This window comes from Harpia harpyja, chromosome 3 (genome assembly GCF_026419915.1).
Source record: "Harpia harpyja isolate bHarHar1 chromosome 3, bHarHar1 primary haplotype, whole genome shotgun sequence".
NCBI classification, from domain to species: domain Eukaryota; kingdom Metazoa; phylum Chordata; class Aves; order Accipitriformes; family Accipitridae; genus Harpia; species Harpia harpyja.
In genome coordinates, this window is record NC_068942.1 from 81,430,769 (window position 1) to 81,457,891 (window position 27,123).

Consider the following 27,123-nt stretch of genomic DNA (forward strand, 5'->3'; position numbering starts at 1 on the left):
GATGCTCACCGGTACGGGAGATACCTCGTGCGGGTTGGCCACCACACAACCGACTCCTCTGCAGCCTCACCGGGAGCTCAGAGAGCGATGGAGGAGGAAAATGACTGATGCCCCAGTGCTCTTGAAGGAGGTTTAAAACCATCCTCTTGGTGTAGTGCCAGGTTGTAGTTGAGGACTCAAGCCCCTGTCTGAGAATTTTTGCAATGGCTAAAGCAAAAGAGCAGACAAACACGTAAACATCTGGAGGAAGTTGTGTCTTTTCTTAAAAGAAATGTAAAAGGGGCAGATTTCCTCTCCCTGTCGTCGCTTTGGCCATTACTTGTGCCTGCGTTTTCCATGATGGTGGGAGAATCTGCTTATCCTTCGCTATCTTTCTGAGGAATCCTTTGGCTGGAGAGTTGGATCACAGAGAATTATTCTGCCTAATTATTGCCTGAGGAGGTACAAGATTGCAGTGGAGGATGCATTTGGGAAGCTGAAGGGCGGACGGTGTCTCACAAATAGATTAGAGGCTGCTTAGCAGTATTTGGTTGAAATTTGTTTCCTGCTATGCATGTGCACATCCTCCACAAGAGTAAGGAAAAGCGCCCAGACAAGGGTGGGAGTGTTGCAGAATTTCAGAGAGCAATGAAAAATCAGTGAGCTACCCTTTATTATCCAAAAAGAGGTTTGCCTCGGGCATATAAGCAGAAATGCCTTTTGTAAAGATTTGTCTTTGTTTTTTTATTTCAGTGTGTGGCTTTTTTTTTATTTCAGTGTGTGGCTTTTTTTTATTTCAGTGTGTGGCTTTTTTTTTATTTCAGTGCATGTGTATATTTCAGGAAGTTTCCTGTAACTTTTCATCCTTTTTTTTTTTTTTTTGATAGAAAAGAATTTGTCTGAAGATTGAAGACTGTACTTTTCGCTGCACAAGACCTGGTTTATTCCTGCTTTTTATACAGTTGTTACGCATTCGAGCACAGAGGTTGCTGCTTCCCCCGAATGGGGAGGTGTCACGTTCTTTGGCAGCGTGTTGGTGCTGGTTTCAGTTGAGGTCTTGATCCCCGGTGTGGGACAGGAGGGTGGGCTCTGCCCTGGGGTTCGGCTCTCATGGAGTCGTGAAACAAGGTCTCGCTGTATGTTCGCATGAAAGCCACCGGAGTTGAACCAAACCGTTCTCCTTAACAAAAGTGGAAATATAAATGGCATCAATGTATTTCATGAGAGCCTCTGATGTGAGAGCTGTACTGCTTTGGATTTTTATTCTTATTGCCTTGTACCTCTAATTTGGAAATTGGGTATCAAATGCCTGGGAGTCCTGATCTAATGATTTGACTGAGTAGATGAGAAAGTTTATGGTAGGTGACTGACAGTGGATTTGGGATTGGGACAATTTCATACAACGTTTTTGTTTTGCAGGCAACGGCAGAGCTGGTAAGACAGGGTTTGTGGAGGCATTAATTACTGCGTTTGCACCTTCCCTGGAAGTCCTGTGCACGGGGTGCTAGTGGTGTCTCTGGGGCGATCCTTGGTGGTGGTTCTCGGCGTTCCAGCTCAGAGACTGTTTTAGGTAGTACTGGTAGAAATCACACTTGCTCCTCTGCTGCTCGTCCTAGCAGTGAAGGATGTTTTCCTGACATAAGTGGTGAGGAGCAGAGAGCAAGTATGTTTAGGAGGGTTAAGCAAAGCCTAGCATAGTGCATCTGGCCATTATTCACCACAGCAGTCCATGGCAACAGTATGAAAAAACTAAGGAAGGATGTAGCTGCGTACTGTAGAACAAGTGAGGTATCTCTACCATGAAATATTAATGCAAATGTGGAGCGCTTACAGTAATTTCAATACCTTTTTACACCCCCAGCAGACACACTATTCAGACTGAATTAAATAGCTTTGCAGTGACTGTTAACTGTTATCAGTTCCTTACTAGCTTGTGTGCTTTTTTATTTTCTACAATGAAAATCTTTGTACAAGCAAGAGGAAAAAAAAAAAAAAGCATGATGTTGTTTGCACTGATGAAAGGTTGTACTTAATGCTTGTAAAATGCCAGCAAAATACTTGTACGTTCAGAATTGAGGCAGAATGATAAAATGCTTTGCGGGCTTCATGAGCTGCAAAATTCCTGGTTTGTGGTACACTTTCGATCAAATATTTTATGGTGAGCTTTCCTGTTTTCTGTGGGGCTGGAGAGGAGTTTCATGTGTGGAGGGGGTGGTTGGGGTGGAGTGACCAGCTGGGTTCTCCTTCTGGGACACAAGCTCATTCCAGTCGGAACCCCAAGTGCCTCCATGGCGCAGCACAGAGCATCTCTGGTAGGCTGCAAGGAAAGGAAACTGCTGGTTGGTTTTCTTTTTTATCCTGCTTTTTCTTTTTCTTTTTTTTTTTTTAATATTATTTTATTTAACTTCCATAACTGCACGTCTGATTTTCAGCTCCGTGTGGAAACCCTGAACTGACCAGCCATAGAGGCTGAAAATGTCTGTGTCCTTCTCTTAAACTGCATTTTAGCCCCTTGTTGCTACTTTTATGCCTTGCCAAGCAGCTCTGCACAATGGTCTGTTGTGACTTACTGATCCTAACAACAAATTTTGTCTTTAAAACCTGTTGGGAAGTCGAACTGGTAATGCTGGGAAACAACCATGAGCCGTGGCTGGAGAGCTGGCTGCTGCCCCAGGCACTGCATCCTATCCCTTTGGGGTGTGTTTGAGTTCGGTCCCAAAGAGAAAAGGAGGAATATGTTGGTTTGCCCCGTGTAGTTCCCTTCGCCTTCCCTGGGTTTGTGCTAGATTGGGCTTGTTTTCTAAAAGTGTTTCACTTCGGGGTGCTTGATGGAAAGTCACGTTAAGCTAACTGACATAAGACTTTGTTGTCCAAAAAGAGGGCATCGTTTAGACAGTCTGGCAGGTCTGTATGTCCATTTTTATAATGCAAACCATTAGCATACCTTCTGTTTCCTCGTAGAAGCACACAACTGAAAATGCAAACCTCAAATGACATAGGTTGGTGTAGAGATTTCCAGTACGGTGCTAATCTGAATCCTGGATGCTCCCGAGCAATGAAATTTATTGTGAACACCTAACGCTGACCCTGGGGAGATGGCACGGCGGGGTTGCATAAATGCCTGTGCCTTAGCACGGGGCTGTTTTTATTCAATGTCTCATTGCCCTGTTCAGCTATTTCTGATCCCATTGGGAATGGAGTATGGTGTCTGTGTGCTGCTCTGCAAGGAAGACAAAGCTTATTAGCAGGGACAGAGAGCAAATAGCTATGAAGGGGAGAAGCCTCCTCAAAATTTCTGAGAACGGAAAGAGGATGAGTAATATAGCTGAGGAATAGAGGTGGTACAATCCCTACTTACCATTAGCCACTGATTCTACATGTGTGATTTGCTGGACTCATAACATTTCCAGGATGGTTCTGTTTGCAGGAATTTATCATTGGTCTCATGCCTTATGTCTTCATTAATTTTATAAGTGCTAGGGAGTCAAATTAAGGAACAAGAGGTGAAAATCGGAAGCACCAGTAACGTGGCAAGCAGTGCCTGTATCACATTTTAATAACAAAACCCAGAATTTCCTGGGTGTTGGTAGCAGAACAAGGAAGAACAATTTTCACGTCTGCTGCATTTGACTGCAGCTGCGTGGTGAAGCACCCCTGTGAAAGACTGCTCTTCCAGACATGATGGGAAGACAGCGGGGTTACTCTGGGTTTATCTGTTTTCCAGTACTTTTATTGCTGGCTATGCTTGGAGTGAGGCTTGCATTTACCATCACCTCCTTGCTTAGCAAATACAAGAGCCAGAAGAATGTGAAACCCCGGCAGATTCTGCGAGCGGTCCGGTAGAAGATGAGGCAGATGGGAGGATTTGGCAGACGAGTGAGACTTCAGGAAGGAAAGCTGGAGAGGTTCGTTTCAGCAGGTTCTTGGAGCACAGCCTCGTGATTTCCTCGTGTAGTTACACCGAGGTGTGTTTCAGGTGCTAATTGCAGCTCCATCAGTCAGGGACCACCCCAAGGTTTTTAGACATCCCTCCAATGCCAACATGCCTAGCAGCTTCGTCCCAGCTCACCTTTTGCAGGCTGAGTGCTGGGTTTTATCCGAGCTGAATTTCCCGCTTCTCTTGTTTAAATATGATTTTAAATGCAGCAGCTATTTTAAGACTTGGCAACCTGCTGATGGCCTGATCTGAAATGATGTTGGTTTGCCTAATAGCTTGGGATTTTTATGCAGTAGGTGTTGGGACTGCAGAGTCCCTAATAGCATATTTTAGAGTTCTGATGGATTTTTAAATAGCCTTCCAGCATCAAGGCAGGCTTTCCTGTAATCTGTATTTTCCAGTAAAATAGGAGGCTGGTTACCTACTGATTTACAGTTTTCAGGAAATCTATTCATGTTCCATCCCTCCTTTTCACTCTCCCCTGGTTTTTGCCTTCATCACCCTATCGAGCTCCACACACAAGGGAAGGACGTGACCTCCGGCTCTTAACTGATGCGTTACAGGCAGCATCCCTGTGGCAAAGCCAGGGAGGAGGAGAAGGAGGAGCAGGAGGGGTGTAGGGGCATTACATCTGGAAACCTCAGTCCATGCAGTTCCTTATAGAAAATTGGAACAACAAGCTGATGCATACCCTCCTTCCCTGTGGATAGCCTGCACCGACAGTGACCCCTGTCAAAGTACACTTTGTTTCGAAAAAAACCTCTTTATATAATCCTTTCCTTGAAATAAAGGAGAATCAGGCCAGAGAGCAGCTGTGGGTATGCAAATGTCCCCATGTATTATATGCTTTGCTACGTGCTGACAGGATTTCAGGGGGATTTTTTTAGTATTTTTCAGTTTACACATACAAATGTCTGGAGGTCACTGGGACAGAACATATAGGATCTTCTAATGCATGCAGATTTTTTCAGGAGAAATTTCCTGTGCTTTTCACATTTCCTTTCCTTTTGTAGAAGTATCTGCATTGCCTACACTTAGTAAAACTGCAGTTAAAGTAAGTTGTAACATACCCTCCTGTGACGCCCTAATACTGTGAGCTGGGAATTTGGAGCAACCCATAACTTCTAATGGGATGTAAGAGCATGTGTATTGTCAAAATTTAATGTGTCCTGTTTTATTTTGCTCCAGTGTGCTGGAGGCACTGCTCATAAATTAAACAGCCAGTGATTAGTGAAAAACTGAAACATTGCATAACCAGGATTTGAATGAGCTGATGTCTCAGATGGCTTTTTGTAGCTTCTTGTTAAATGGCACGAGATGACACCAAGCTGAGAAGGACTGCAAGGAGGCAGCTGTGACCAAAGAAACAGGTTGGACAGCTTGGAAAAGTCATCTGTGAAATGTGTTTTGGTAAGAAGGTGGCAGGTTCTATGTCCTTAGCTTCTGTAAAGGAAAATAGCCAACAGAGAGGGTCTGTGAGTTGCAGGGAGCTGAACGTGCTGTAACCATGCCGTGCAGTTTTGGAAAGCAGAAATCTTGCACTTGGGAGGAGGTGAGGGGATATTTCTGTAAGGAATTGAAGTAGCCCTTCTGTTCTAGTGCTTCCTGGTCTGGGGAGTGCTGCATCGTACCTCAGGGAAGATGCAAATCGATGGAAAAGATCAGGGGAGTGACAGATGAGCAGGAAAAATTTCTGATGCAGGAGTAAAATGATTCATGAGGTTTGTTTGCAGCAAAGAGGAGAAGGCCAAGGAAGGGTGCAGTTGATAGGAGCCTTCAGATGGGCAAAAGAAAAGAAGATTTTTTTTTTTTTTTTTCCTGAAGATCCCCAAAGGATAAGACAGACAGTAATTGCCTTAAATTGCAGTGAGAGATCTAGGTTAGACAGCAAGAAAAGCTGTTTGACGGTGGAGATGGGCAGATACTGAAAGAGGAGCTCCAGGGGACGGGCGGGAGAAGCATCTCTCGGTGCTGGCAGTGGCAGAGCCGGTCCTGCCCCCGGGCACAGGGAAGGATGAGCCAGAGCTCACAAGGGCTTTTCTGGCCCTTTTTTCCATGATTCTGTTCCCATCATCAGTCCTGACCAGGGCTGTGATGTGGTTTCCTGACACGACTGTCACAGGCTGAGGTGGCATTTCTGCAAGGAGGAAAAATACAGAAGATCCATTGGAACATAGAGAGATTAGGTAATTGAATAACTGAGCTGAGAAAAAACCCCAACCCCTCCCTGCCCCCCCAAAACATAAACATATGTCATATTGGTTTATATTAAGTATTATGCTTGCTAAAACTACAGCTCAAGAGAGTTGCAGATAGACTGCTGGTGTTATTCTTTGTGTGTGTGAAATAATAATTAGTCTCTCTTGAAAACAGAAAATGCAAACCAGCTCAGAGGCCATTATTTACTTTATCTTTGCATAAATTTGTCAATGCTGAGAGGAATCTGTACATGTTATTTAAACTTTGGACTTGAATTCCCATGTACTCACACTGCTCGTTTGCTGATTACGTTCCTGCCGGATCCAGGAGATCTACTGAAATAAATTAAAACAGTGTTGGGCCCACTGCGTTCATGAGACGGCACAGCCCAACACCAGTGCAGTCTGCAAGACTGTGAATGGCGTGGGCTCATTTAAAATTAAACAGATGAACATGGAATGTGTTAAAATATCCCAACAGAGAGCTTATTTGCCAGCTGTTTGATTGTTTTCCTCTGGCATTATCTGCAAAGCAATTACGCATGAATAAAAACTTCTCGAGACGCTTTCAAGGAAATATTGACCGCTAACATTTTAATTAAGGCACATTGAAGTAGAAACATTTGAATCAACAACAAGGACAATAGCAAAGCAGGTTGGGTTTCAAAAAAGGAGGCTTGTTTACCATCCTCCTAATAACACATCCAGTCTGTACCCTTGACTGAAGTGTCAGTTTAAACTAGCTATATGCATTCATTTCCCCCTTTTGTCTTAAAAATAATAATAAAAAACTGAAGGACAGGCAATTTTAAAATAAGCTTAGCCCATCATCTACATCCATAAACAAAACATACTTGTGCATTGAACTGCAGTGCTCGTGGAGCGGTATGGGATGGCCCTCTTGAGTGCACCCATCTCTTTACTGGTGACAAGGTAATTCTGCAGGGCTGGAGGATCACGGGCGTTGCTTTATGCCTCAGCATTTCTCCATCATTGCTGCTCAGATGAGAAGATGTAAATGTGTTCTGCCAACTGCTGGAGAGGGAAGGATAGACTGAGCATTTGTCTTAGGAGCTCGTCCTGGGTGTTACTTTATGCAGGTTTGTGTCCTTGCTTCGGTTTAGCCACAGCCCAGTGAAGCCGACACGGTGGATTTGGGTCTGGTAACTGTGCTGAAGAGTTAATGAGAAAAAATTAGTCCTTTGCTGTGCAAGGAGAGGGATGATTGGACTGATCAGTAGTCGTCCAGTATCCACCATCCCTCTGAAAACCAAGTGCTTGCAGCACTGGCCGTGCACCTGGGGAAGTTCATTGCTGCTAAATTTTACAGGGGTTCCCTGCGCAGTAATTTACCTACAAAAAAAGAAACACACAGTTTCCAGGAAGTCTTCAGGAAATGTTCTGCCCCAGTTGTGGGGGTTTTTTTTGGTTTGTTTTTTTTTTTTTTTCCCCTAAGGTGTATTCAGACACCGTGATGAGGGGAAAGATAAATAGCCTGCGTGCCCTCAGTCCTCCGTCTGACTTGAGCCTCACCTCGCGCTCCGCACGTGCTGTTCGTGTTGTACCCCGGTGCTTATCTGCAGATTCTTGTCTACTGCAGTCAGACATGTCTGGGGGACCCAGTTTCTAGCAAATCCTTGTCCTCCCCTCCTGCAGGCACCTCCTCCTTTTCAGAAGGGAGAATCCCTCATTTCAGCACTTTATCCAGTGATTTATTAACATAAACTGTGCGAACAGCATAGGAGCAAGGATGCAGATCTTCCCCTTCCAAAAAAGGTGGCTAAACACTGAGCTACAGGCTCGCACCCTTACCCGCCATCTCTCTGTGGATCAATTGATATTGTGTTATTTTCTGGAAGATGCAATCATACTGGGAGAGGGCTGCTTCCCAGAACCACCCGTGGGCAGGGCAGGCTTCTGGGAAGGGGAGGTGTAAGTATGAAACAGGAGAGTCACGGGTTGCTCTCCCACTTATTGAGTAATTACTTTAAGCAAAGGATGTTAGATAACTGGGTTATTGCTTGTGGTACTGTCTCCTGCAGGGGCTTCCAGGAGATGGACACTGGTAGCACTGGTATTAGGAGATCCAGCCTGGAAGGGCTCCCCAAACTGCGTACGTCGCTGCCAAGCCCTATGTTGAGTTGCCTCAAGGGCTTTAGACATTTAGTACAGAGGCCAGGTAGCTGAGTCTGGGTTTTTGACTCCACAAACCAGGAGGACATAAGTGAAGCAAGTCTTGGATCAAGTATTTAGGCCTTCTTAATTAAATGAAACAGGATGCTCTTCGAAGACACAGTAGCATTTAACTTCTCAGGTCGCAAAAGAACTTCTGGAATTTACCTACGATAAACTTGTATGTTTATAAAAGAAATCTTAAAGAGAGTTTGGGGACTGCTGGTCATGTGCACTATGTTTCTCTTTCATCAGTAGGATCATGATGGTAAACAGTTTTCTTGTGAGTGCTACCACACGTGATCCGTTTGTACGTGGTGGGATACGCATGGCCACATGTAAAAGTCCTCGCCTGAACCAGTTATTTAAATTCCTTTTTTTTTTAAGCACTAGGTAGAAAGGAGTGGGCACTTTGAGAGTGTGAGTAATTAGTCCTGATGTAGACAGGTATCATGTTTAGATGAGATTCTCTCACTGCCTTTTCCTGCTCTTGTGCCCTAACCTGTACTTCCCTGCAAGCAATGTCGGCGTTGCCTAGAAAAAACTCAGTACTAACATCTCTTACAGTGTCAGTGGCAAGTTTGTCATCTAGTGGGTGGCATCTTCCTGCTTTTTTAAGAAGTCTGCAGTAACTCTTAAACTAAACAATTAGACACCTGGGTCTAAGAGGAGGAGTAATTCACGGTGCTTATATTTTTGTGAAGTATTTAGAAGCGAAACAGCTGTTTATAGGCAATCTGCGCAACCGCTGCTGCTTTGCATGGCTCCTGCACTCCAACAGTTTGAGTCAAGCAAGCATCGCTTTGGTTTAACACTGCTGTGACATTGGAGAGATGACAGTGCAGGACTGTTTCTGGGGAAGTTACTGGGCATTAAGGAAAGGTGCAGTTTATTAACAGCACGTGGAGACCACCTTTGTGCTGTGCACCTTAGCCTGTTAAGAAAATAGAGTTGCTCCTTCTCTGAGGGCATGGGGCATTGGCACAGCACAGACTCACGCCAGCCTTCCTGGGCAGCAGCTCTGCTGGATGGACAAGCCCTAGGGATGTATGCTTTGTTGACGGGTTTGTTTTCTAATTCTGGAAGTTTGGGGTTAGCTTTTTGGCTAGCAGCTCACCAGAACAGAAAAAACTTAAACCAGAGCAGGAGAATCTTGCAGCCCTGGTCTCTCATTGAAATTTATGCTGAAAATGTGAATGCGCTTTGGGAAACATTGAGTAGAAGGAGATAAATATCACCCTAACATGTAAAGATCCCAAGGAAATCAATTACTAGAAAAAGGATGGCTTTTTTTGTTCCTTTTTTGAAAGCTTAAAAAAAAAAAAAAAAAGACAGCTCTGGGCCTGTGAGAATACTGACCCTTTAAATAAGGAAATCACAAACTGCATCCTAAAGATGCTTCAGTGGGTACCATTTGAAATTCAGCCTACATTCTCCCCTTCCCTCTCTCCCACAGTGTATGCTGTTATTCACAGTATCTTCTTCCTTACTTATGGAAATCCTCCAGTGTGTCAGTCATCGTGGGACGGCAAATGTTGAGATTAATAACCGACTTGAGGCTGTCCTCTGCTTGGAGATCAGCACGGGGCTTGGAGTCCAATCAAAAGCATTCAGCCACACCTAATTCTCATCGGTTTGTGATATGGGTGATTGGGTGACGACCTGATTTTTACAAGCATGGTCATTATTTTCTGGACTAGACCAGCACTGGATTTAGCTGTTTAAATGGGCCGTTATGCATTAGGTACAGGCAGTATAGGTCATAACAGAAGCTGAAAGTGATGATATGTTTAGAGTTAATGAGTTAACTTGGTTCCAGAAGATCGTAGTTATGACCTTCTTTATTGCTTTTTGGGGGGTTTTGTGGATGGGGAACGCAGGCAAAACATATATGCCATCTTAAAAAAAAAAAACCAACTTCTTCAGAAGACTGGCCTAGAATACTAAGGATACTAGACTAATGATATTTTAAAGGAAACACTGGCTTTTTTTGCATGACTGATCTCTGACTTTGCTAAAAAAAAAAACAAAACAAAAAACAAAAAAAACAACAAGAAAAGCCAAACATCCCCCCCAAACCCAACCAACCAACAAGAAACATAATATTTTATCAACATTTCTAATTTTGTTAAATGGCATATATAAAAAATATTAGCCACATGCTTGGAGTATGATTTCATTTATTTCCATAAGTTAATTATGGAGGAACTCAGTGAAAGCAAAGTCACCTTGAGGAAAGTCAATACTAGTCAAAAATACTCTGTTTTTACAGGGTTGCTTTTTTATTCCCTATAACTCAATGAAATCAGTGTCTTGAAAAGAAACTTTGCAGCAATTCAACTGGCTGTGCATTTGAATTAACCTCTTATGTAAATGCATCAAGGGGCACATGGCTCTTAGTGCTGCAAACTTTGCTTTCTGCAGACTACTCTGTCGTCTCCCTCGCCTCCCATTCTCGAAGTTTTCATAGAAGTGACACTTGCTTATGCTACTGCTTTCTCTCTCTCCTTTTACTTAGAAAATGCTGAACAAAAAATGAAATTCCATTAAAATAATGCAATAACTTCATGAAGGTTCCAGTGCAGCCCTTTACTGTTTGCTGGCCATTTTAAACACTATTCATTATTTTCAAATAATTTATTAAGCATTATTTAAGCATATTTCATTATTTTTTGAATAAATGAGGAAAAGTAAAAATTAACCTATTGCATGATTGATTTCATAATAGGGTAGAACAAAATAGAATATTTCAGTTAGACGGGACCTACAATGATCATCTAGTCCAACTCCCTGAGCACTTCAGGGCTGACCAAAAGTTAAACCATGTTGTTAAGGGCATTGTCCAAATGCCTCTTCAACACTGACAGGCTTGGGGCATCGACCACCTCTCTGGGAAGCCTGTTCCAGGGTTTGGCCACCCGCTTGGTGAAGAAATGCTTCCTAAGGTCAAGTCTAAACCTCCCCTGGCGCAGCTTTGCGCCATTCCCACGAGTCCTATCACTGGACAGGATTACATGATATAAGAATACAATGGATAAAGGGATCTATTGCTCAAAAGTGTATGTGGATCCAAGTATATTTTTGTTTTTCAAGGATCTTTTGGAGTTGGCATCTTAGAAAAACTTGGACACAGTACTGAGCAACATGCTTCTAGTTTACCCGGCTTTGAGCAGGGCAGGGTGGATAGGGTGATCACCAGCGATCTCTTCTACCTCAACCATTTGGTGATTCTGTGAAGTCTTGTAATTACTGTACTACTGCAGAATTTATATTGTACTTTTGTATTTAAGCTGGACTGAGTTGTAGATTGGGGAAAAAAAAAAAATTGAACTGTCTTTGGAGGTTTTAAGATGCCATGTATGAAGATTTTCTTGTTGCTGATTTTATACGCACTGGATCGAAAAGCTTTCCCATACCTTTATCTTCACTGATTACTCAGTTCTATCCTATTTCCTTGAATGGGAGGAAAGTGAAATGGCTGTGATACAGGGCAGATTAGAGGAACAATTAAATCCAAACTGAGCTCACAACCTATAAGTTCTCAAAAAAAATTGCTATTCACAGTAGACCAAAGAGTTTTATATGTAACCTCCTCTTTTACATGCTTTGCATATATTAGCGTCAGCTGATCATATCTTAAGTAGCTGATGGACTAGGTTCCCTGATTTTTTGCACAGCATCAAAGAGAATCAATCTTGCAACCTGAAAAGCTTGAGCATGCCTGACGTGCGCTGTTCGGAGTGAGAGACCTTCTCTCGGAGTCAGCCGTGGAAATAAAAGGAATTGACATCATGACTTTCCATCTTCCCAGACGTGTAATCGTGCAGTGTGTCCATCGTCTGCGTTGGCTCTTAGTACGTGTAAGTGGAATGGGTGGAAAAAATAACTTTAAAATATATGTGTCCCTCCTATTTTGAGCAGACAGATATTGAGCATTCTGATGAAAAATTTTGTTGGCTTTGATTCGGAAGTAAATGAATGGAAGCTGACAAACTCTACATATAAACCTCTTCCATGTACCATATCTTTCTGGGAGGCATGTTTACGAGCCAGCCTGTAAAGCAGGGGCTCCTTCCTGGTATGCACACTGCAAGGGATTGTGTAAGCCTGGCCAAAGTTAAGTGGAAAAACCCTAATAAATAGGCAGTTTGCTATTTTTTTTTACCCAAATGAGATGAAGAAGAGCAGGAAGCTTCATTCTGGGTCTGTGTAGCCCAGCAGAGCTGAGAGTTGCTGCCGTTGCTGTCACTGCTAGGATGGTGACACAGTACATTTGGGCAGCGTGTGTTTTTCAAGGTAACCAGGCTAATTCTGCAGGTCTCAACGCTAACACGAACTCACACCATGTGGTAATTGTTGGCTTGCGTTTTTAGAGGTAGGAGTCAAATTCTGTACATCCTGCTCATTAATTGGACCCTTTGGTTATGTTAATCTGGCACAGGGGTCACACAGCCTCTGGCCGGTGCGCGGTTCGACCCTGCTGCTTGAGCCATTGGTGCACAGGCAAAAGTTCACTGGGGAGCCTCCAGCAACGTTACTGGCTTCTCACGTGGATGCAACGCTGGGAGAGACTCCTGGAGTCAATAGGAGGAGTGTGAGTCAAAAGCTTTGATGCTGTAGGACTTAGCAGGCTCCTTCTTGGTGTTCCAAAAACACGTAGACGTGGCACTTCAGGACATGGTTTAGTGGGCATGGTGGTGTTGGGTCGACGGTTGGACTTGATGATCTTAGAGGTCTTTTCCAAACTTAATGATTTGATTTGATTTGACTCCTTTGCAGAAGTTTTGTACAGGACCTATATAGTGCAAAAATACCCATACGGGCTGTTGGAGGCTCCCAGCTGCTATCGTGGATGTTGGAGGGGTTGCTGTAGCTGTTTTGTTAACATTTCCCCGATTTCCAGAGGTACAGTTGTAACTGTCCCAGTGATTTGGGGAGCTATTAGGATAAGGGTTGCTAAACTGAAATGAGAACAAAGTGGGCAACCTCTCGCATCTTGGGACAGCCCTGAGGAATAAGGGGAGTCCTTCCCTGTAGCAGATGCTGATTAAGAGACTGCCAGAGCACTTGTGTGGAAATAAGTCATTCAGTTAGTTCCATGTATGTAAACTGATATTCAATGGTGGTGTTAATAATAGCTACAAGGAGAGCATGAATAAAAATCTCGCTTTTCTTCAATGTCAGTGGAGTTATTTGTCAACTTCAGTGTCGTTCACTTCAGTTTCAAAACTTGTGCAAGGGAAAGCTCAATTTCATTTTCTGAATGACCTTTGGCTAATTAGCATTGGTTTGGTAACTATGTGTTAACATGTCGGTGTAGATGGTGCTGCTAATGCCTGAGTTTGGACTTGCTGCGGGTTTTTTTGCTCTCTCTTTGACCTGAGGAGCTATAAATGCACTTTCAAAGGTTTATCGTTCTTGGGAAACTATTTAGCAAATGTTGCTAGTTGTTACAAACTGAGAGAGAATGGCTAAACCTCAAATTTACCAACCTACTTCAAGTAAAGCAGTCAAATATCTCAGTATAAGGTCCTGGATGTATACTGATTAGAATACGTGTTTTTCTTTAATTCTTCATCCTCTGGTCTAATTTGCTTTACGTGTGTCCATTTCCATGGGCCATTGTTTTGTGGCAGTTTCATAACAAGGAACCAGCGAATTTAGTCTGCCTTTGAAATTGTAGAAGGATCAGGAGAAAATGCCAGAAGGTCTGTAGAGAGCAACTGAAGAACTCAAAAGAGAATTTCTCTTTGACTAGCATTAGTTTGGTAAGGCATTCCCTAAAATCCCTTTCAAAAACTCATAGGGAAGTGATAGTGCTGTGGTCGATTGAGCCTCAGTTTGTGCTGTGGATTCGTGTTGCACAGCAAGACCCCTCCTGCTCATTTGCCTTTTCTCCTGCAACTTTAGATTTATATTCTAGTATGTCCAGGCAAATGAATCTGACTGCAAGGGAGGGATCCTTTAGATTGTTGATTTTTTTTCTTGCAACTCATAATTAGAGCATTGAGTAGTGTAGAAAGTATTTTCCTGTGGCTATAAATAAGGACGCCCATTTGATTTTGCGGCTGAAGCAGGAGTGCTTAGTCTGGGTGAGAATGCCAGGGTCAAAACCTGCGAGGTTTCTGGGGATGAGGGGATCCTGTATTTAATAGGAGATGGAAACGTGAGCTTGAGAGCCAGGCACTGCACTGACCGAATTCCCCAGGAGCCCCGGGCGTTCATCTGAGCGCAAAATTTGAAGCAAGTAGTATTAACTTGTTTGCTGATTTAAAAACAGGTGTCAACATTAGGATTCATTTGCTCCAAATCAGTTTGTGCCCCAGCATCCACCAAACCCTCTGCACGGCTCCCTGCGACCCCCCGTGGAGGTGCAGACCACGCTGGTTTGCGTTAGCCTCGTCAAACTCCTCGTCACCTGCGTGTGCCCCAGCACCGGTGTGAACTGGCCCGATCTGATCCAGACCATGTTAGTCTGTGTTTGCCATTGGGTAATTTAACTAAAACAAACTCTATTTAGAATAAATTCCTGGAGGCTGAAAATACAGCAGCATAGCTTCAGTTGATGAGCGCTTTCTTAGGTTGTCGCCCGTGCCTTTCCATTGCTTGTACTTGCCTCTTTGTTTTGGGGCTATTTCATGGAGTTTGGGGCTTCCAGCGGTTTAGATTGCACTGTCACCGCTTGCTGGCAGCTTCAGCAGCAGGGCAGGTGGGAAGACCTGTGCTTTGCTTCGGACCAGGAGTCTGAAGCACTGACTTACCAGGCGGGAGCAGCCATCCCGATGTGCCAGGGATAAGCGTGCAAAATCACCTTTGGAGAGATTTGCAAAGGCACAAATGCGTGTCTGGTAACCCATTCCCACTGGGATGCGGAGAAGTTTCCCCTCCTGATGTCTCCGCTAGACACCCGGACTCAAATGCCCGCTTCTTGCATACTCTGATTTCTTGGTTTTTAGGAAGAGAGAAAGACTCACTGCTCTGTCTCTCTTGCGTTTGCGATGTGCTGTTGTTTGCAATGTGACTCGGAGACTGAGCACCGGGGAGAGACCCTGACCGGGGCTGTCACCCGGTGTCATCCAGCCTGGGAGCGATATTCCGATGCTAGCGGAGGAGAGCAGGGGTTTGGCGGTGGCTGCAGTCTGCTCGCTGCTGGCATTGAGTTATGCTTTTCTGTCTGCAGTTCTGTTACAGGTTTTACTGGTTTAGGGATGTTCTGAAAGGGGAAGTTTTTAAAAGATTCAGAAGTAAGATTATTTTTCCATTAGGTTAAAATATGTACATATGATTATGTCAATTATGGGTGAATATTGTTATGAGAATAATACACTTATGGTACTACAACAATGATACTAGGGGATGTATTAACACAGAACACTGACAGACACAGTTTGCATAAGAAAAGAGATAATAGATAAAAGTAGACAGACAGAAAACAAGGAATCACGGGAATGGTGCTGGTCGGCAGGAGCAAGAGCGGCCAGAGCACACCCGCCCACCTTGCTATTTCTGGGTGTCCAAAGACATAGACCTTTTACAGTAAACACTAAAATAACTGACTAATACATAATGACAACCCTGCTTGCGGAAATTAAGAAGTAAAGATTAAATATGCATGCATGCAGGAATGGAAATGCAAAACTTCTATTAGGATCAGCCAAGGAAGATTTTTATTTTCATGTTGAGCTCAGTTCAATGATGTTTAATTAGCCCTGCATAGCTGCTGAGGAAGTTTCTTGCAGAATTTGTTCAATGTAATACTCCTAACATCAGTATTTTTCAACTAAAGAAAAAAAGCTTACAATTAATTACAAAGTATTAATTCCATAGTATTACCTGGCTGCATATGCAGATTGTATTTTCCTCGTTGAAAAAATCTAGTAAGAATGCTATAAGGTTATTTGAATGCCTTTTACGCTATTCCTTTTCTAAATTAAACCTGTCTCTAACACATGATAATAGCTGTAGTTAGATCAGTCTGAGATGAGTACGTCAGATGAGGTTCAAGATAATTGATGCTGTAAATATCCCTCGGGTTGAAAATTCAGTCTGTTTGTAGGAATCTGACTTAAGCCATAATAGAAATAGGCCTAGGTTTTATAAAGCACTGAGTTTATGGCTTAGGATGTCTTTCAAATTTGCTGTTGGTAACTGGAAGTACTCCCGTTCTGCCAAATGGACATATCTGAAAACTTCCCTGGCATATGGTTTGTTTTGCAGGCTGCTTCTCTGGAAGGCGAGATTTTGCTGCTGTTCTGAAGATATGTAGTGTGGGTTGTCTCATTATAAGCAGAAATGCACTCCTGCACTTAATTTCCTTTATCTAAGGAGCAAAAGGCGCAGAGGAAGGCTCAGCCCTGCGAGCCAGCACGTGCAGGTCTACCAGGAGCACTGCAGAAGGCATCTAACCAAACACCTCAAGGTCCTCCACCTGCATAACTATACATTATTTTGTATAATTAGAGTTACAGTATTAATAAAACTTAGATTCCTCCCCACACCTCCAGCTCCCTTCCCTCTCCCTAAGATCTGCTGTTTCCCGTAGTCTCCCCAGTAGCTCCATGATGACAGGCTGTGTGGAGGGCACCCATGGGTGCCTCTGGGGCCAGGGTGCTTGCTGCATGCCTGCTGGCCACGATGAGCTCGCGGTGCCGTGTTTCCCTCAGCTAATCCGAGCCTTGCTCCAGTGCCCGCTTCTCCCCACGTGCGTACGCCAATTTTATATAACGTGCTGGAGGTTAATTATCTTTGGGATCTCGATCCCCGTTTGAAATTTTGCTAAAAGAAGCTCAGAAGGTTTTGGGAAGGGAGGTTTGGCAGATGGGCAGTCAAATGCAATTACCTAAGGAAACAAATCTTAGCTGCTCTTTGAGATTCAGCTGCATTTACATACTATAATAATGTTTTGGTATGAATTTTTGCTGATGATGCAAAATTGCTGGACATCATCATCAGTATGGAGAGAAAGCAAGATGTGGAGTAGATGACCTCCTAAGGGTCCCTTCCAAGGTGGATGGGATTTTAGTCTATGCTCCTACAACGAACTGGCTGGGGGATTTCTTTCAAGTCAGCAGAAAGACTTCACTTGTCTGGGTTCAGGCGTGGGCACTAAATATTCTGGGCAGGTTCATTTTCCTCTTCCTTTTTGCAGTAGTTTTGTTTGATTTGTTGTCTTCATTTGCCTCCAAGGAGATTCTTACATGCCCTCCTTTTTCATCATCCACTCACCATTATTTATTTCTTCTAGTCCTGGCTTTCTTTTTATTTCTCTTCCCCTAAAATGCATATTTTGTATTCTGTTCAAGTAAAACTGGGAAAAAATACAGTCGTCTTTAAGAGTAGAGATTGTGAGAAAGTATGCGGAGAACTGGTGAGATTTCTATACTGACATTTTTAATGGGAAAGAGTTTAAGGCTAGAAAATAAATGTGAATCTTGGAAGAGGAGAACATATACAAGGTGGGGAGGAAGGAAACCTGGCACTTTCTGTTATATAGGTATAGACTGTCAGATATATATTTTTTTACTGAAGTAAAATGTTTTTGTGCTCATTTTAGGACATATGAAGTCCAGAAGAAGGCAGTAAGAGAGCAGTGGAGTGTTATCAGGAGCCCCTGCTCTCCAGGGTGCCACTATTTGCACTCGATATGTTCAGAATGTAGTTTTTTACAGGGATTGAAACTTTGTGAGTAGCTCTGGAAGTCTGCTGAAGCCGCTCACTGGAGATGGATGTGGTCTAGAAGTAGACCTTCTTAACCCAGTTTGATGTTCATTACTTCAACAAAATTAAGTTTTGTTTCTTTAAAAAATGAAGGAGCAAGCATTAGTTAGGTTTGGGATTATGCAACCAATAATTACTTATAATGTTAAAAAATCCTATGTGTAACAATTACTCCTAGTAATGTGTTGTGCATGTCAGGTGGCCTTTAGTATTAGTGCCTGTTTCTCCTGGCTTGGTTGGTAAATCCTTTTTTCTTTTATAATGTAATCTTCCGTTCTGTTTCTTTACAGGTACAGAGAAAATTAAAAAAACAAGGTTACTTGTTTATAAAACAAGGATAATAACAAGGCAGTTATTGCAGAATTCCTCCTCAAGCAATTGTATATATTTGAATAAGAATTTGTGTTTCTTGAAGACTGTCCAACTCCTGTATGCTTATGTCTGAATCTTAGTTCATAAAAGGAAGATAAATCACTGGAAGGTGAAGAACCTGTAGCAGAGTCATACATTATGAGTACTTTTGTAACTGCTGTCCTGTTATCTAGCTGTCCTTTCAATCCCTGCAGTGAAAGAGTGGCTTCAACCCTTGTTTCTTACATGCTTTGTTTGTGGGTAGTCATGGTTCATCAACATTTTTCACACCCATGTCCGTCCGGCCGGGGAACCAAAGTGTGCTGACATTCCGGTATGTATAGTCTAATGCAAGTAGAATGGAAAGATAGGTTAAATAATTTCTTGATTCAAGTGTACTTGATTTAATGATAATGATCTGGAATTCTTTAATCAACTCTCTCTTTAATTACCTTTTTTCAAAAAATTTAATACTAGAATTGACCATGACATCAGTCTAGTTTAACCTCCTTTACCTTACAGCCCTATCTGTTTTTTTTGTTTTTTGTTTTTTTTTTGTTTTTTTTTTTTTTTTTGCAGCTGTTCTTATATTGAATGTAATAATCTGTATTTCACTAAAAAGCACCTGGTCTTGATTTGAACAGGTGAGGAATCTTCTGTATGCCCAGGTAGTCTGTTCCTCTGTTCAACTGCTTTATCTTCAAAAAAAAAAAAAAAAGTCTTTATTCTTTCCTATACTGAACTGGGTTTCCTTCAGTTTCCAGCTATTGTTGCTGCTTGTATATATTACTGGTAGCCAAAAGAACTCTTTTGTACCTGCTGTTTTCCCACCATGAGGTGCTTACATCCTATAATAAAGTTACCGTTCAGTCGTCTTTTCTACGAAATTAAATGCGTCTCGCTCTTTACATCTTTCACTGCAAGCCAAAGTCATAAGTACTTTCTCTAGTGCATAAGTACTTTTCTGTTGCTCTTTCTTTGCCCTTTAATTTCTTAATGTTGCTTAACAATGGCTGACACCAGATTAGGATCCTTACTCAGGTCTCCAATTCTATATATGAAAGAAAATTATATCCTTACTCTTATTGCACGCAGTGATCCCAGCAATCCCATCTATTTCAGAACTGTGCTGAGAGGTCTTTGCTGGTGTGTGTCTCAGACCGTGCCAGGGCACAGTCTTGCGCTGTTAACCTCTATTATGAGTTCATAGATGTATATCGTTCTGTGTGAGCGTCCGACTCTTCATTGTTAGGAAAACCCACTGATCTTTATTCATGTATGCACATGCATGCGCATGTAGAAATTCAGTATTGTGGTAAGTGGTACTGTTTGTGCTGTAAATGTAAAATCCTGAGCACCAGCGTACCTGCTGTCCAGGGACTCTGATGCTAATTTAGTCTCTTAAATAATGAGATTGGGCTAAGTTTGGTGTCTTTGGATCAACAAAACTATTGCTGCCCTTTTGCAGGGCTGTCAGCCCTGTGCCATCCTCCCCATGTCATTAGGACATGCTGGTATGAACAGTTCATCCAGTGGGTGCAGTTTATATGGGTTTCAATCAGGTGTATTTATAACCTCATCAAAAGAATGAAGCAAACGTTTACTCCATAAAACTACATCACTGAGTGTTCGTTACATTTCTCCTCTTGGGTTCTTTGTTGATAGACTCCAACCCTCGGTAAAGCATGGCAGGCAGAAATGCTCTCGAGCTGCACGGGGTATTGTTGACTACTAAGGTCATCCTGCCTGTCCTTTCGTGTTTGAGCATGTTAGCAGCCTTCTAGCATGTGTTTGATCTTCCCAAAATAGTATTGGAAATCAATATAAGCTCATCAGGGGTCTTCCAGGGTCACACTCTTACTCTTGTGGGAGCAAGGAAGAAAGGCTTGCTTGCTTATAGGATCTGGCCTTGTAAATGGTGCTTGCTTTCTGCTATTGTGTCTGTACTGCACACACAATACGGCACTGCAGATGCATAATAAATCTCTTTTAAAGGGCTATAGAGGGAAAAATATCTTATGTGGAGCTCCAGGTAACTTGGCTCCCCTGTTTCCAGCTTGTTTGGAGCTCTTGTGTCTCCACACTGCATGTACTAATGGATGGCATGCAAGACAGCTCATTATCCTTTCCATAGGTAGGCAAGAAATACATATTTGTTGAATTTTTGTGCACCTTCTGAATCATGCGTAACTGCTCTGTACCATACAGTACTACAAAGCCCTTCAAACCTGCGTAATTATTGATAGCTTGTGCTAGGTCAAGGAGGCTATAGTAAGGAAAATAGGACGAAAAATATTGTACTTTTATATTTAAGAATAACTTATGAGTTAGGCAGGCTAAATGTATGCGTCACTGCTGTCTCCTCTCTGGGTGTCTTGATGAAGCAATTTCAATCAGTTTACCAGATGCATGTTTTATTATTATCCTGACTTCCAAGCATCGCTTGCTTTGAACATCCGAAGACAAAGGCATCTAATTAACAAATGAAATCATCAAGCTGTGTAGTCCCAGCAGCTGAAAAAAGATGATATAGCAAATATAGTCTGTGATCCTGCTCTCCTGTCTGTGTATGTGAAAATGCCCTGGAGTTCAGGTGAGGGTCTCAGGAGATGGTCCGTGTTTCCTACTCGCAGCCAGTGCGATGCCTCCAGTGCTTTGCAATTCAACGTAGAGGGGGTATTAATAGCATCTGCCCCAGTTGCGCCCCCTCCACGCCAACATCTCTGACCGTCGTGATGCAATTCACAGTGCATTTAGATTAGACCCATTTTGAACAGCTTATACTGGGTTTTCTTGTTTGTTTCAGAGCTTAGGGATGTGTGAAGGGAATTCTTCCAATACAGCGTTTAGAATGCCTGTGCCATCTGGGTTTTGGAAACTGTTTGGTTCAATTCAAAGATTAAGGACTGAAAAATTGAACCTAATGGTGGCATAAACCTCTGTGGAAAACATACTTCTGTAATTATTTTAATTTTGATTAATAGACTTTAACTACATAGCAACACCCATGACTTCAGTTTAATTTAAGGAATGATTAGTCAGTTAACTCTTCATAATTTGATCAACCCAAAATGAAAATTTTAGTGGCTTTTTTTTCTCTTGTAAAGCATGTAAAAAAATTCATTTAGCTGAGCTTCCTAATGCTAAATCTTTCTCTGCTGCAGTAAGATCTCCCTGTCTCTTCAGTGATTTCCCCTCTTTCCTCTTCCCAGGTTAACTGCTGTGCACTACCTGAAGTCCGTAGCTTCCCTCCCAGAATGCCGAGTCCCTGACTGTTCCAGTGCTTTTAGTGAACAAACACCCAGGGATACTTACACATAGGCACAGAGCTTTAAATAGTTTTTGGGTTTTTTTAAAATCTATTTGGAAATTTGAATATCGGTTAGTAACAATTCAATTAGACACTGAAACTGAGGTTCTGGAGAGCTTTGACAAGCGAGCATTAATGCCACCAAGATCAAGTGACTCTAAAATAACCTGTCTAAAGGCAATGAATTTGGCAGTTGCATGCCTCCGTTGTAATAACTCTGCAGAATACCTTGGCACTATTATGAAAAAGACATACTTTGTATTATGTTTGCAGCTCTCGCACTGCCTGAGCAAAATACAGTCTTGTATAACAATCCAGTAAAACATTTGTCTAACCCTGCCCAACAGCGGGGCAGGCAGTTGAGTGTTCAGTGAAATCTCACAATTGCAAGCATTATTTTGTCTCCTATTAGTGCTGCTTCTTTTGCTTTGATGCAGCTGTCGACATCTTTCCAGCACTGCCGATGGAAAAATCAGTCAAGTTCTGCAGTGCAAATTTTCTATTAATTGACCATTATGAAATGCTTTGGCAGAGGGCTTGCCGCGTTTGCATTCCCAACTTAAATTTCTTTGAGGTGTCTTTATATTCTTATCAAAATCCATCCCCTGTCATGGTACAGTGCCGTGCAGAATGAGGGTGCCTTCTTCTCTCTGTCGTAGAGGAGTACCGGTATCGGAGGGGGTGAGCACACATCCAGTATGGACCTGCTGCAAGAGAGCACGTAGCGCAAGCGAGTGATGGCATCACAGCTCATGACATCATGGAGTAATTTAGGTTGGAAAGGATCTCTTGTCCAACCTACTGCTCAAAGCAGGGCCGGCTTCACAGTTAGGTTAGATTGCTCAGGGCTGTGTCCAGTCAAGCTTTGAATGTCTCCAAGGGTGGTATCCTGCTGCCTCTCTGGGCGCTTGTCTGATTGCACGGGGAATTTGTTTTCGCTTAAAACCAGGAGGAATTTCTCTTAGTGCAACTTATACCTGTTGGCTCATGGTGCTTTGTTCTGCTCTGCTGAGTTTGCCTTCATCTTCTCTATAACTTCCCGGTAGTTAGTCAACAGAAATTAGATCACCCCTTCATCTTATCTTCTCCAGGCTGGCCAAACCCAGCTCCCCCAGCCTCTGCTTGTATGGCACCTGCTCCAGCCCTCCAGTCATCATGGTGGTCTCCTCTGCAGTCGCTCCAGTATGTCCATGACTTGACCTGGACAGGGTGCTCTGGACGTTGTCTCGCAGGTGCGGGGTAGAGGGGAAGGATCCTTTCCCTGGACCTGCTGGCTGCACTCTTGCTTTTGCAGCCTGGGATGTAGTCGGCCACCTCCTGTTCTGCTTTGCCGCCGGGACCTCCAAGGCCTCTTCTGCAAAGAGGTTTTGGGCTTTAAGTGATTTATTCTGTCTAGTCTTGATTAAATTCATCAAAATGAAGCGGAGTCAAGACTTGGACTTCTTGTGTATGTCACCTAAGGGGATGCACCTTCATCTAAGGGCGAGAGATTGGCGGAGCGGTCCCCTGACTCGGTGTTGGAGGCTTTTGGCTGCCAGTCATCCTTGTTTGTGGTCTAAGGATGTGCTTTAATAAGCAGATGCTGGAAAGCATTCGTGTGTGAAATGTTCTGTTGTTCATCAAAATACAGGGAACAGGTGTTTTGGCCTGGAAATTGAAGCCAGCTAATTTCCTTCTTTTTATTTTCTATTGCATGAGTAGAAGACATAACATTTCAGCAACCTCATCCCTTTTCAAATGCTACTGTGATTTAAAATAACCTTTAAAACAAAAATGAAATCTCATTAGAAAATGGCATCCTAATTTGGAGCAACAATCTCATAATTTGTTTCTGTGATATTAAATTAAATGTTTTGTAGAGTAGAATGAAGGTAACATTTACTTAAAATTCGTGCTCTATTACAAGATATTATTGCTTGAATTATTCCAAATTTTGGAACATGTTTTGTTTCTAATTAATCAAGAGATTCTCAAGCTTTATTCTTGTTATGCAAATCAAAATGTAAGCATCTAAAGAATAACTAAGTGCAAACTGCTTTTCAGTGTGGACGTTTGAAACCTGCTAATCTATTCAGATTGTTAATGAGGGGCTTCCTTTAATAATCCCATGTGCCTCTGGCTCACCTCTAGTTTATAAAACTATCAAACCCCCAGATCTTTTAAGAACTCCTGTGCTGATGGTCCATCATGTACAATATACGGTCCATCATATACAATATATGGTGTTTGGCTCGCACTTGGGGAAAGGACATGGAGCAAAATGCATGTGAGGCTTCCCCAAAACCAACTGTCCTTGTTTTCAACACCTTTGAAAAGGGACTCAAGTGTGCGGGTGCCTTTGAGCGTGACCGCCTTCCCTTTGACACCGGTGGTCATGCTGAGATTTGAGCACCTTGTTCTGCGTTTCGCTGAACTGTGGCCTCAAATCTGATGAATTGACATTTAGATAGTTACTCACAGAAGACTTTGCAAAAATAGGGTTACGTTTGTGGATGAATAATTAATGAAGCACTGCTTAAAGCATTATTTACATTTTGTTTAAGGAAGAAGCACTGCCGATAAGGTTCTGAAATTATTTTAGTCAAGGCTGAGTTGCACGTGAGAATGTGGTGTTGCTGTGTGCTTGCAGACCGGATCGGTACAGGTATAATTAGGCAAATTGCTCCTACTCTCTGTGGGTAACAGCATCAGTGCCTGTATTGTAACTGTTGGAGCCAAACCTGGACGTACCTTTGAAACATAGGGGCTAGACTTAGAGAAGCAACTTCCCCTTGGCTGCCAGCCCTCCAGGTAATGTAACTTCTCCCTAAAGCTCACCAGGGAATTGCTTACCACGTCATTTGGAGGTTGAGTGTTTTTAACGAGATCTTAGTAAAAATAGCCATTGCTTTTCTTGGTTTGTTTCTTTTTTTTTTTTTCTTCTTCGATGCAACTGTACCTTCAGAGAAAACTCATAATAAACAATAGTAGCATCCTGCAAACAGGAATCTACTTGTTCCTGATGGAATAAAGCCCAAATTAATTAATTAGGTGTACTCACATTCCAAGGGCTATCGTTATTTCTTCCCTTTATAAGATGAGTGAATTCTGTGATGGGGATCTAATTTTCTTCGAGCTGATGCAGTGGGAGTAATTATATGATATCTGTATTTTAATCAAGAGAAGTGTGTTCTAAAGCCTGTGATGAATTTACCTGCTAGAAGTTAAATGCATGTAACTAAAAGAAGGGAATATGCATTAAATTACTGTATTAAATTGCTGCTTTAAAGGAAAACAGCTGCATGCACATGATCTATGTTCTAGTGGAGCCTACCATTAGGATGCAAATTAGTCTGTCTATTTATTTCCAAAGCTTTATAAACTATTTTGTCTAAGAGACATTTAAATTAAAATCATGCATAAGAAACAAGTAGTAAAGATGAACACCATATGAAACCTAAGTATTAGTGGAAACATAACAGAAATATGATCGACATTATCAAATGTGATATCGTATATATTGTTGTATCTAAAAGCCCGAGTTGTAAATGAAGATCCAGTTGTGCTAGGTGCTGTGCAGATGAAATCAAACTCTAAAACTGAATTCTGCTGCAGAAGTCCTAAAACGTACGTTTGTGGCTTTTAGAGCTGTATTGCCTCTATTTTGCCGTTGACTTGTATACAAGGCCATGCACGCGCTTCCCATCGCAGAACCGTCGTAGTGTCAACTGAAGCCTGACTTTATCTTGGTTGTTCTTTCTGTCTCTCCAGATTTGGATGATCCAATAGTAACAGTCCACCAGAGCATCGGGGAAGCAAAAGAGCAGTTTTACTATGAGAGAACGGTGTTTCTCAGGTGCGTTGCCAACTCCAATCCGCCTGTTCGGTACAGCTGGCGCCGCGGCCAAGAGGTATTGCTGCAAGGGTCTGATAAAGGAGTGGAGATCTATGAGCCCTTCTTTACCCAGGTAGGAATGAAAGTACAGTATTTTTTCCTTCCTTAGGCTACTTGCACCAGATTCTTTGTAAGTGGATCTGCCTGCATATCCCTGCTGGGTTTGTGGTGTGGGTAAGTGGGCATGCCCTCTAGATAACTACGCCCCGGCACAAATGCACCCGTATGTTATTATAAGTCTTCCTAATATAGAAATATGTCTCTTAATTTTTTTGTCAAATTATGAAATAGGAAATTATGGGAAGACGCACGGTGAGCGCTGTCTGCAGGAGCCCCTTTGAAGTCATTTTACTTGGGCGCTGCAAGCCCAAACCTCTGATTAGACTGCTATTTCCTAATCTTTTCCAATACAATGCAAAGTGATTCTGCACAGAAGTTACAGCCTAAAAAGCTTTTCTAGGAGGCTGAACTCTATGGCAACTCCCTGTGTTGTTTCTTCTATTTTATTCTGCCTTTCACTTCTTTGAATATAAGTTTTTGTTCCAGAATTACACACTTAAAAGACGAAGTGGCAAAAATGGAAAGAAGTGCTTTTTTTAAGTCTTCCTACTCTCACTCACAGCCACGAAGGCAGACTGGGCCATCAAAAGAGTCTGTCAGATTAGATCAGATTAATTTATTGTTAGCACATTTTGCACGGTCTCAGACTAAAAAGGTGGCATATCGTATTGTCTACAGACAAAAGTGTGTGACGGTGTTTGCAAAAAGGAAAAAAAAAAAGAAGAAAAATGGAGAAAAAATTGTTTTGGAAAGTCTGAAGCAATAACGAGTAAAGACAGAGGTGAAAACTGCCTGGTAATTTGGTCTTCATAGCAGCGAGCAACCTGCAACTTTCATAAATAATTTTCAGCTAATGATTTGAGAGCACCTTCATTTTTTCTTTTTATTGTACTTGACAGCTTTATATTACTACAGTGGCCTGGTATTTTATGGAGAAACGTGTAGCCTGGAACCTTGCAGAGATGAGAATTAGATTACATAGTCAAGTTATTGGTCTCCTAAATGTGATGAGATTATTTTTAATTTAACATGTACGGACCCAGTTTAGAAAATCTGTGGCTTGTTTCTTTGGACTCAAGTGTGTAAACTGGAGGTTTTTAATGTTTTAATTAAAAAGTGAGAGACTCCCTTCACATGGGACTTTTTGATTTATATTTCAATATGGAAATGCTGATGATTACCTTCCCTATTGTCTAATAAGAACATATCTACTAAAATGCGTCACATGAAATTAGATTTTTTTTTTTTTTAAATATTTTTAGGTTATAAAATCTAACCTAGGATTAGGAGCATTCTTCCTAGAACCTCTTTCTGGGCGAAATTAATGACTAAATCAGATTGTCATGTTGATAGTTGAAAGCTTATCCATAACCTTTTTACATTTATTGGAGGTCAGGTTGAATTAGTGTATCTTGGTGTACCTACAAGATCTGATACATGTTTGTAAGAGGAAAAGATGTAATTAAAGGTTCAAGAGTCATAAATGTCTACTGCACCTCCCTGCATAATTGGTTCCGCTTATGAT

The 27,123-nt window shown here is 42.2% G+C and overlaps 1 protein-coding gene across 1 annotated transcript in view; it reads left to right on the forward strand.

Annotated features, from left to right (window-relative positions):
- Positions 1-27,123, forward strand: part of MDGA2 (MAM domain containing glycosylphosphatidylinositol anchor 2) — a 386,375-nt gene that overhangs the window by 177,986 nt on the left and 181,266 nt on the right. Inside the window, exon 6 of the mRNA XM_052783732.1 lies at positions 25,415-25,611. Coding sequence (XP_052639692.1) covers positions 25,415-25,611 — 197 coding nt within the window. The remainder of the gene's footprint in view (positions 1-25,414; positions 25,612-27,123) is intronic.